This window comes from Hemicordylus capensis, chromosome 3 (assembly GCF_027244095.1).
Source record: "Hemicordylus capensis ecotype Gifberg chromosome 3, rHemCap1.1.pri, whole genome shotgun sequence".
Lineage (NCBI taxonomy): Eukaryota > Metazoa > Chordata > Lepidosauria > Squamata > Cordylidae > Hemicordylus > Hemicordylus capensis.
In genome coordinates this window covers 169,693,388-169,705,528 of record NC_069659.1, presented here as the reverse complement: position 1 = coordinate 169,705,528, position 12,141 = coordinate 169,693,388, and the positions used below count along the sequence as shown (strand labels likewise).

The window sequence follows — 12,141 nt, the reverse complement described above, 5'->3', positions numbered from 1 at the left end:
ATTATTTTTGTTCAAGGTTTCAGCTTTACAGCAGTCTGTCACCTTGCTACAAAAGGATAAAGATTACCTCAATCGTCAAAATATGGAGCTCAATGTCCGTTGTGCACATGAAGAAGACCGTCTTGAAAGGCTTCAGATTCAGCTGGAAGATGCCAAAAAAACCAGAGAAGAAATGTATGAGAAATATGTGACATCTAGGTTTGTAGTTCTGTTAGTTCATCCTTTCAACATCAACAGCCCTTTGCCCCTCCACTGTTATCAGAATCTTATTGGACAAAAGTATTTATAGTAAATATTTTCAGTAGGTGTAAATACTTTAAGTAGGTGAAGTCTGTTGTTGACTGGGCAAAGTCATTTTGCCTAGATTGCCCTGCTAGGAAAATTCAAGAAATGAAATTTATGAGGCCCTCTAATATCATGGGGGTAACATTAGTGGAAATGTGTAAAACTTAAATACCACTCCTTCTTCTCAGCTGATGCACAGGGAGGCAAAGAGGTGAGAGTAGATGGAGTAGCTTGTGTGTTTGTCACCACTTCTTTAAATCTCCCTGCACACCAGCTGAGAAGCAAGGAGCTATTTAAACTGTATAACAGTTTGTGTGGGGAGTGGGGGGTAGAAAACCATGAATAATTGAAGTACCTTCCCTCCCTGCCATAACTAAATTGCTATACAGGGAGGTGGCCTGTGAATGGGAGAAACTGCTATTTGAGGACCACCTGTATATCATAGAATTTTTTATTAATGTGAACTTCAACTGAGCCATTTTTGGAAAGGCGGTACAGAAATAGAACAAACAAACAAATACATAAATAAATTCATTTTATTGAATAATTACCATATATGGAAAATTTGAATAATAGTAAATTTGAATCTGAGATAGATCTGCTTTTATTGTACATGATGTTGTTTTGGAATTATTGATCTGATTGAGTGTTAAAAATCTGAGATAGCAGTTAAAATATGATTATATTCAAATTTCTTCTAAAAATGCTTTTAAAAAAACCATTTAAGCCATTCAGCGAACATATTCCACTGTAAACTGTAGTGTGTTCAGCCAAGTAAAGTGGCAGGATTGTTTGTGCAAAATTTGATATCAGTAGGTAATCAGTATGATATTCAGAATTTCTTCATAAAAACTACCAAAAAGTATTTAAATGTTTGAGCATATTCCGGTTTGTAAAGTGGTGCATTCAGCTAATTTCAGTGGCAGGATTGTGTATGCAAAATTGCATATCTGTGGGTCATTGGGAAGTATGGCTTTATTTCACCAAACCAACCAGCATACTCACTCTTCTAGATATAATGGGCTGGATCCATATCTTGCATAAAAAGAATGAAGCTTCTACAGGAGAACCTAGCCACCATTTCTTCCTCATGGCATATCCTACATTTGGCCCATAAAAACCAATGCCATGTTCCCCTTTGGTTTCAGGCTCGCTCCCGAGGTTGACATTGAGTACTGCCGATTCCACACAGTCTAAATCCTCAGTGTCAGAGGCTTCGACGTCACCTCCTTTAAAGAAACCGCATGCCCCAGTAAAGTAGAAAACCTCACACAGAGAAAAAAAGAAGCGTAAATACTTAGGATGATGGAACGGTGGTGCCACCTCCAAAGAAGCATAGGGTGACAAGCTGCCCAAACCTCATCCATCGGGATCAAGCGAGGTCTCCAATGGGACTTAAAGAAATATACATTCGCCAATGGTGAAAACTTTGGCATACAGTTTGGGTGGCCAAACTACAGTATCAGGCCTGCACTCGAGAGCAACATCAAGTGTTGATGTGCTTCCTATAACCTTGGAACCGACCCCTTGATGTCAAGCGGTTTCCCTATCTCCGGCGCTTATGGCACAACGATCGCCTTCCACCCCTTGACACCCAGTGTCATTAAACTCACCCTCGATACCGAGGCAAAGGGATAACTCCCCCATCACCTTCAACACCAAGGTCAACACTGAGCAGGATATGGAACTGGATACTGTTCAGCGTGTTCTGTCAGTACTGGAGTCCAATGAGAGTACTCCTCTGCAGCAATGTCTAAAAGATCCATCAGTCATGGTCTGGATGAAGAAGACTTTAGTGATGACCTCATTGAAGACCTTTTTTCTGTGCCATCGTCACCTGCATGCATACAGCAAATAATGCCTGTTTGTCCTGGTCTCGTTCCCACAGGCGACTGGGGTAATGCACTGGGTTTCACCTCTCCAAGCTTGCCTGCAGACTACCAAGAATACAAGCTGTGGAAAGCTCACCAAAAAGCTGTATTTCAGATGGTTCATGCAGCCACTCAGGTGACCCCGCCAAGGATGATGACTCAGGATGTCTTGATTCAGGCCCAGATGGGTATGTTGCCATGTCCTGCACCACCATCTAGAACCTATATGGCCACTACTACACAAACACACACACCAGCCCAGTAGCCGCACCCTGTGAATGCTGTGGCAACTCAGAAAGTGGCTGCGCAATGGACTACATCTTCACAGCCTCAACCAACAACATCTTCACATTCAAATTCATAAACAGAGTCACCTGCCTCATCAGAGTAAGAGTATGAATCTTGCTACATCAGAAAGTGCCTCAGAATCTGTGGGCCATCATTTAGATCTCAATCCAGATGTACCAACTGCTCTATTGATTTCTCCCATGGAGGAAATGCACTCTTGCCACCTTCAAATTGCCAAGGTGGCATCTGTTTTTGGTCTGGACCTAAAGAAGAAAAGTGATTTAGATGATCCTGTTTATAACTTTATGCAAACTACATTGGCTGCACAACCAGTATACTTACCAATGCTTCCAGTATATAGCACAGGCAGCAAAATCTGCTTGGGAGATTCTCCAAACATCCACACCCACATCTAAATGGCTGGAAACCTTATATAGGATACAAGAAGAAGAAAATGAATATCTCCTATAAGATCCAATTCCTAACTCCCTAGTTATCGATTGTGCTTCTTCCTCAAAGACAGGCTGGTGTCATACAACATCAGCAGACAAAGAGGGATGCAAGTTAGATGTTTTGGGGTGCAAGACATATGCCACCACATGCCGGTCGGTAAAAATTGCAAACTACATGGCATGCATATCGAAGTATACCCACTTCTTGTGAGACTCCCTATTCCGGGAACATGATGAACTTTCTCCAGAGGAATTTCAGAAAATGTTTGCCACATCTCTAGAACAACAGCTGCTACCCATCAACAGCTCAGCAATGTGAAACATCTTGCTGAGACTGAATCATGTACTTTGACATCTGCAGTTACCATAAGAAGACACTCGTGGTTGCACTCCTCTAATCTCCAGCAAAAAGCTGCTCCCTGCCCCCTTTGCTGCATCCGCGGCGATACCAGGTGAGCAGGGGGCAGAGGGCCCAAGAGGCAGGCATGCTGGCCGCCATTTTTGTTCCCGGTCACATGTCGTGGGTGGACCAATCACTGTTCAGGAGCACCTGCATAAGCAGCCAGCTCCGTTCATTTTCCCTCAGTTGCTCTGCGGGCAACTCCACCTGTCCCTTGACTCAGCGTGGGATATTGCTCCGCCCGTTGCTTCGCCTGTCCCTTGACTCAGTGTGGGATATTCCTGTCACCTTTTGGAGCCAAGTAGGAATTTTTTCTTCTTCTTAGCTGATTGGCTATGGTTGAGGTCTTTTTTCGCCTACTTTTCACTGACTTTGTTAAGGTTGTCCCTGGGTTATTTGGTCACTTTGCACTTGAGTGCAGGTTGGGGTAGGTTAATGGCAATGGTGTTGGGCTGGAAGGCTGTTATGGTGAGTGGGAATACGGAGGAAAGCTTGGTCAGTTCGCAACTCTCAGGCTAGATCTGCTCTCCCTTACTCATATGCATGCCAGTGAATGCCACTCAGTGCCTCACGACCTGGGTTGAGGTGGGCTGGCATGCATTCCCTCGTCGGGGGTAAACTCATGGTCGAGATAAGGTTTGGACTGGTTCCAAGCTGAATCAAAGCCTGGTCCGTTGCCCTCCTGTGGGCATACCTCCTATGAGATTGACCTACATAGGGGATACCCGCACTTTAGTTTAGTTCCTTGTTGCAGGTTTGTAATGATTTAATAAAGTGGCCCTAGTTTCTTCCAGTTACATGTGTCCTGTCATTATTTGAATCTGGGTTTGCAATAAAGTCGTACTTTATTTGTAAGTCATCCGTTGTATGACTTGCTATAGTCATACTAAAGGTAAGGTGTGCCGTTGAGTCAGTGTCGACTCCACAGAGCCTGTGGTTGTCTTTGGTAGAATACAGGAGGGGTTTACCATTGCCATCTCCCATGCAGTATGAGATGATTCATACTACAGATACCAAATTTTGCAAACACAATCCTGCCACTTAAATTAGCTGAACGCACTACTTCTTACACTGGAATATGCTGGGTGAACGGTTTAAATATTTTAAATCACAATTTAAAATTAAATATGATTTAAGGCACTCTATTTTCATGATTTAAATCACGGAAATTGAGTCTTCCTGACTAGTCTTTTTAAAATTGTGATTTAAACCAAGTCCACCCTGTCTTAGATATTTACATTCAATATTCCAAATATTGGTTTTAAAATATCTAAAAGGCTTAAAATGTTCAATACTTTAATTTTATTTTGCTTTTCTTCACTAGTAATAAAGCTCCTGTAAGTTTGCTTGCAGTCTTTATAGTGTATTACCAGCACTTGTACAAACTCACTTATATGAAAGGGAGTCTGTGAATTCAAAACTAGTACTGGTCCAGTTGGCAACAGCTTCCAGGTAGAAATTCAGTGCTTCTTTGGGGAATTACAGCTCTTGCTGCCGCTTTAGCCAGTGCTGAACTCAGTTCTTGACTGGTAAGGATTAGTGAGCAGAATCCAGACTAAGTTAATTATCTCTCATTTAAGTCTCATTAATTTCAATTCACTTAGTCACGACTGATTCCTGTCAGTACCTTTTTAGCTATGATTAGCTCTAGCACAGATAGTTTAAAACAAACACAAACTAGTAGCATTTATCAAAATCAGAAGTACTTTCAAGAAAGTTACAGCATTTTATTAACAAGTTGTGCATTACATTTCAAAAATTATTTTTCAGAGACCATTATAAAACAGAGTACGAAAGCAAACTGCATAATGAATTGGAACAAATAAGACTAAAAACAGCTCAAGAAATAGAACATCTTCGAACAGCTACAAAGGAGATGTATGAACGTGAGAACAGGTAAATAATACTTGGGGGAGTAATTCTACATAGAAACTAACAAGGAAAGAATATATTGGTGCTTGATAGATTTGAAACTCAATTTGCCCTATTTCTCACTTTTGCCTTCCTGGTGTGCATGCTATAGCAGCGCAGGCTTTTCCCATAATTTACTTATTTATTTATTATCAAATTTGTACACCGCCCCAAACTTTTGTGTCTGAAACGACACAAAAAGCGGCTAAGCCCGCTCTCCCCGCTCACCCTTAGAAAGTGGGTCTCAGTGATTGTGAGACCCGGCTCATTCTCTAAAATACCCAAGGCCTAAGCTGTTTAGGGCTTTATAGGTTATAACCAGCACTTTGTATTTTGCCTGGAAACATCGGCAGCCAGTGAAGCTCTTTTAGTATAGGAGTAATATGGTATCTCCAAGATAACCCAGAGACCAACCTGACTGTTGTATTCTGTACCAACAGCAGTTTTCAGACTACATACAAAGGCAGCCCACATAGAGTGCATTGCAGTAGTCAAGTCTGGAGGTTATCAGCATATGTACCACTGTTCTGAGATAATTTATCTCAAGAAACAGACACAGCTGGCGTTATCAGCCATAGCTGATAGAAAGCATCTCTGGCCATCACCTCCACCTCAGATACCAGGAAGAGGTTTGGATCCAGAAGCACCCCCAGACTGTGTACCTCTTCCTTCTGGAGAAGTGTGACTACATCCAGAACCAGCAGATCAAAATTTATTTATTTATTTATTTATTTATTTATTCAATTTTTATGCCGCCCTTCCAAAATGGCTCAGGGCGGTTTACAATTAAAAACAAAAGCATTAAAATCAGCTAACAATTAAAACAAAAATTATAAAACAGTATAAAACAATTAACAATTAAAACATAAAACAGTAATTAAACAATCACAACAATTTTAAAAACCCTGAAAAACAGGTTACAACATTAAAACCAATTACAACTATTTAAAAAACCTGGAAGGCCAGGCCAAACAGATATTAAGCAACCATATCAAAAATGGTCTCTGGAGTTCTGACCCGGCACAATAAGTACCTCCGTCTTATCTGGATTCAGTCTCAGTTTGTTATCCCTCATCCAGCCTCTTACCGCTTCCAGGCAGGCATTTAGGGAGGATATGCCTTCTATTGATGATTTTGACATGGAGAAATAGATTTGTGTCTCATCACAATACTGATAACATCCTGCACCAAATGTCCAGATGCTCTCTTCCAGCAGTTTCATATAGATGTTAAAAAGCATTGGAGACCGAATGGCACCCTGGGAGGCACCGTACAAAAGCTAACATTTCAAAGAGCAACAGTTTCTAAGCGACACCATCTGGAATCTGCCTGAAACATAGGAGTGGAACCACTGCAAAGCAGTGCCTCCCACTCCCAACTCTCTCAGATGTTCCAGAAGGATACAATGGTCAATAGTATTGAGAAAGCCCCAAAAGATCCCAAAGGACCAATAGAGTCAATTCCCCATTGGAGATCATCCATCAGGCTGACCAAGGCATAGCCCATAACCCACCCGAAAGCCAGTATGAAATGGGTCTAGATAATCAGGTTCTGATAGTGGGAAGAGCCTATATTGAGTCTTCTCCCCATTCTAGCCTTGGCCTAGTTTATATACACCAGTGTTCCTTTCAAAAGAGACAGTGTTATAGAGCCTTCTCAGATTCCTCAGGGTTTCAGATGCTACCTTGATAATATGGGAAAGTGTCCTACAGCAGCTCCTACACCAAAAATGTAATATGAAAAAAGGCCCCCTTGTAAATGATATTGGTAGAGTGACATTAGCTACCGTTGGTTTAAGGTTAGATGTTCTTATGTACTGAAACTGAAAACTCTGTCACTGCTAAGTGAGCGTTGCAAAATTGCACCAGTAGTAGGTGAAAGATAGCACTTGTAGAAAAATGACTAGCTTTTTTAAAAGCTTGTTTTTTAACTTATTTTGTAGTCTTTTGTTCTGCATTTCCCAAAAATGTGGCACAAGGCAGCTGGCAATAATAAATGCAATAAAGTATCATAAAATACTATTAATGTTAAAGCTATACTAAAAAAAGTGGAAAAGAACAAAATAAACTGAATGATAAAATTCTCATCATTAGAAGGGTTGTTTGTTCCACAAGGGCATGTTTGTTTGGTCTTGTGGAACAGACATATTTTCAGTTGAAAACAGCTGAGTCAACGTTGAGCCCCTGGTGGCACAGTGGTAAAACTGCCGCCCTGTAACCAGAAGGTTACAAGTTCGATCCTGACCAGGTGCTCAAGGTTGACTCAGCCTTCCATCCTTCCGAAGTCGGTAAAATGAGTACCCAGAATGTTGGGGGCAATATGCTAAAATCATTGTAAACCGCTTAGAGAGCTCCGGCTATAGAGCGGTATATAAATGTAAGTGCTATTGCTATTGCTATTGCTATTCATATCTCTGGGAAGGACATTCCCATTCTGAGGTGCCACTGCAAAGGCCATTTTGCTGGTTCTTACCAAATTATCACATTTAACAGTGGGCCGAGAGAAGGGCCTCCTAAGCTGATCTCAAGACTCTGGAAATCAGGGAGAAGGCAGTGCTTTTGGTGTCCTGGTCCAAATCTTTGGTTTTCATTAGGGGCAAAACCATCCATTAGGGGCAAAACCAACACTTTAAACTGAGCCCATAAGCATATTGGCATTTGGTACAGTATAAGTGCCGCATGGGCCCTGCTAACTGGGCAAAGAAGCACCTTTTAAAGTGGTAACTCTCGTATATTTGGCAGGAGGGAAGCAACTATCCCTGCAGCACCAGCACTGTGTCTTTCCAGTGACTGTTGCTAGGGTCTACCTTGGGGTGTTTTTTTTTAGATTGTGAGCCCTTTTGGAACAGGAAACCATCTCACTCCTTTCCCCACCCACACCCACCCCCTGTAAACTACTTTGAGAACCCGTTGTTTACAAGCGGTATGTAAATATCCTTGCTAAGAGTATGCCATTCCTCCACCAGCAACCAGGTGTCTGCATTCTGTACAAGTTGAAACTTCCACACTGGCTTTAAAGACAGCCCCTATATAGAGAGTATAGCAGTTGTCTATCTTGAATGCAACTAAAGCATGGATCACCAAAGCTAGGTCTTCCCTTTCTAGGTAGGGCTGCCGTTGACAAACCAGCTGAAGTTTACAATAGTTTGTTTATTTTGGGCACTGTCAGAATTGAGCTGCAATCCTAAACACACTTATTTGCAAGTAAGCCCCTTTTGAACACAGTGAGGCTTACTTCCAAGTTACTGTGCATAGGATTGCGCTACATGACCCACCCAAGGTGAAATTCCTCTTATTGGCATACTGTCTTCCAGTTTAACTAGGATCTGTCTTGAGCAGAAAGACTCCTCAAGAAAGACTCAACAAACAGTCTGATCCCTTAGTGTGGCAAAGCAAGTAGGATGACGGTGAATAGCATTGATTGATTGATTGATTGATTTGATTTGATTAATATACCGCCCTTCCGATACGGCTCAGGGAGGTTCACAACATGATAAAAACAATTAAAAACAAATTAACAATCAAAATCAAACTATTAAAACACAATAAAACCAATAAAACAGCCAAAAGCCCTGAAAATTAGGGCAACAATTTAAAATAGTTTAAAACAATTAATCATTTAAAACTCTGGAAGGCCAGGCCAAATAAGTACTTGAAGAACAGCAATGATCTCAGATTACGAATTTCTGCCGGGAGTGCATTCCATAGCCCAGGAGCAGCTACAGAGAAGGCCCGCCTCTGCGTCGCCACCAGACAAACTGGTGGCAACTGGAGACGGACCTCCTCAGATGACCTTAACGTGCGGTGGGGATCATGTAAAAGAAGGCGTTCTCTTAGATGACTCGGACCTAAGCCATTCAGGGCTTTAAAGGTAATAACCAGCACTTTGTATTTTGCCCGGAAACATATCGGCAGCCAGTGTAGCTGTTTCAAAACAGGCATGATATGGTCTCTCTGGGTTGCCCCAGAGACCAGTCTGGCTGCCGCATTCTGAATTAACTGAAGTTTCTGGACTACGTACAAAGGCAGCCCCAGGGGCGTATCTAGGGTACGGCAGGCAGGGCACGTGCCCCGGGTGCCACTTGAAGGGGGGCGCCATTTTGTAAAATTATTTTTTTAAAAAAAATGGCAGCCAAAAACAAAATGGCCACCACACATGCTCAAATGGCCTCTGTGAGGCCCTAGGCCATGCGAGGCCTTGCAGAGGCCATTTGAGCATGCACAGTGGCCATTTTGTTTACAGTGGCCATTTTTTAAAAAAAATATTTTTAAAAATGGCCACCGCGCATGTTCAAATTGTCCCTGTGAGGCCCTAGAGGCCAGTGGGGGAAGGGAAAACCTTTGCAGACCCCCCATGCCCCCACGGCCTTTAGAAAGCCCCCTGAAGGGGCTACAGGTAAAAAGTTTTTTTTTTTTTAAATAGTATGATATAAGACACTGTACACATATTCAGATTGGCACTATGTACAGCAAATCAGGGCTTGTGAATAATGAGCTGAAGCTTATGAGTTAGGATTGTATTCATTTACTCTTATGATAAGTGAGTTGAATGTGATGTCTTAATAATATGGCTATTAATGGTGAGTTTATCTTTGAATCAGTGTGAGATCCTTAGTATTAAGGCCCACTGGGAGTTTCTTGCTCTCTTTCTCTCATTTTAACTGTCTTTCTGAAATACTATAATATATTCCAAGCAGTGAAACAGTTTACTCTGCATATCCTTTAATTATTTTCAGAGTATCTGGGAAAAGTCCAATTCCCCATTTAATTTTAAAACTTATGTAACAGTGATGCTACAATGCATAGTAGAGAATTAGACAAGCACTTCTGTTTAGTTTTCCAAGTACACCTCCACATAGTATTTGGGTATTTCATGAGCCGCAGCATATTGAAATTTGTAGTTTTCCAGCATTTTTTGGTCTGGCTACATCCACTGCTGAATATTTTTTGAAATATTAAAAGATTAACGAGCTTGACTTGTATTTTTCAGCTGATATTATGGTAAAGTTATCTGAAAGATGAGTGTCAGATGTTTGGACAGGGGGCAGAATTTCTGTGTTCGCCCTAGGCGCTGTTTTTCCTATATACGCCACTGGACAGCCCCACATAGAGCACCTTGCAGTAGTCAAGCCGGGAGGTTACCAGCTGATGCACCACTGTTTTGAGGTCATCCTCTCTGAGGAATGTATGTAGCTGTCGAATCAGCCGAAGCTGATAGAAAGCACTCCTGGCCATGGCCTCCACCTGAGATACTAGGGTGAAGCCTGGGTCCAGGAGTACTCCCAAGCTGTGCACCTGCTCCTTCTGGGGGAGTGTAACCCCATCCAGCACAGGGAAATCTCACTCATCCCTCAGATTCTGAGCCCCCACAATGAGCACCTCTGTCTTGCTTGGATTCAGCTTCAATTTGTTCTCCCTCATCCAGCCCATTACTACCCGTAGGCAGGCATTTAGAGAAAGAGTGCCATTTCCTGAAGATGAAAAGAAGTAGATTTGGGTGTCATCAGCATACTGATAGCACCCAGCACCAAATCTCCTGATGACCTCACCCAGCGGTTTCATGTAGATATTAAAAAGCATTGGTGACAGAATGGAGCCCTGAGGGACTCCATATAACAGCTCCCGTTTTGAGGAGCAACTGTCACCAAGCTCCACCATCTGGAATCTACCCAAGAGATAGGAGCGGAACCACTGCAAAGCAGTGCCCCCTATCCCCAACTCCCCCAGGTGATCCAGAAGGATACCATGGTCGGTATCGAACGCCGCCGAGAGATCCAGAAGAACCAGCAGAGTCACACTCCCTCTGTCGATTCCCCGGTAAAGGTAATCCATCAGGCCGACCAAGGCTGTCTCAACCCCATAGCCAGCCCTAAAGCTGGTTTGAAATGGATCTAGATAATCAGTTTCCTCCAAGACTGCCTGGAGCTGGTTGGCCACCACCCTGTCAATCACCTTGCCCAACCAAGAGAGATTGGAGATTGGCCTGTAACTGTCCATCACTAAGGGATCCAAAGAAGGCTTCTTTAGGAGTGGTCTAATCAATGCCTCCTTCAAACAAGGGGGCACCCTACACTCCCTCAGTGATGCATTTATGATATTAACTAGGCCATCTCCAACAATCTCCCTGCTAGATAGAAGCAGCCATGTCGGGCAAGGATCTAGAGAACAGGTGGTAGGCCTCACAGCCCCAAGCAGCTTGTCCACATCCTCAGGAGTCACAGATTGAAACTGATCCAATCTAGTGCTGTAAGAGAGATTGCTGGACACCTCCTCCATAGACCCTGCAAAAACAGTGGAGTCCAAGTCAGCCCGAATACAGGAGGTCTTGTTTGTAAAAAGCTTGTAGCTTTTCTTGTAGCTTTTCTCTACCACAACACAATCCTAAGTGTCTAGTCATATAATTTGTAATTATTAAATATGGAGTGGGAAAGGGTTCTCTAATGTCTAGTGTTCATTAAAGGTAAAGTGTGCCATCAAGCCCACAGAGCCCTGTGATTTTCTTTGGTAGAATACAGGAGGTATTCTACCATTGCCTCCTCCCACGCGGTATGACATGATGCCTTTCAGCATCTTCCTATATTGCTACTGCCCGATATAGTAACATTAGGGATTCGAACTGGTAACCTTCTGCTTGTTAGTCAAGCATTTCCCCGCTGTGCCACTTAAGATGACTCTAGTGTTCATTAGGGCTTCTTATTTTCCTACCCAGCAATTTTCATTTTCAGAGCATGTACAACTAGGGATGGGTCCGGACCGGTCCAGAGGCCATTCTAAAGTCCTCCAGACTGTCCAGACCGGTTCGGACCTGGCCGGTTCAGTTCGGGTAGGGTGGGTTCCTTTAAGGGTGGGGGAGGGTTTACTTACCCCTCCCGCCGCTTTCCCCCCTCCAGCGCGCGTATTCTTTGTAGTAATTGGGGCGGCAGGATACCTCCCTG

At 42.9% G+C, this 12,141-nt stretch overlaps 1 protein-coding gene across 4 annotated transcripts in view; it reads left to right on the top strand.

Annotated features, from left to right (window-relative positions):
• PIBF1 (progesterone immunomodulatory binding factor 1) overlaps nt 1-12,141 on the top strand; it is a 178,423-nt gene that overhangs the window by 57,890 nt on the left and 108,392 nt on the right. For all 4 annotated transcript variants that reach the window (XM_053307224.1, XM_053307225.1, XM_053307227.1 and 1 more), the window contains exons 8-9: nt 17-198; nt 5,067-5,192. In XM_053307224.1, coding sequence (XP_053163199.1) covers nt 17-198; nt 5,067-5,192 — 308 coding nt within the window. The remainder of the gene's footprint in view (nt 1-16; nt 199-5,066; nt 5,193-12,141) is intronic.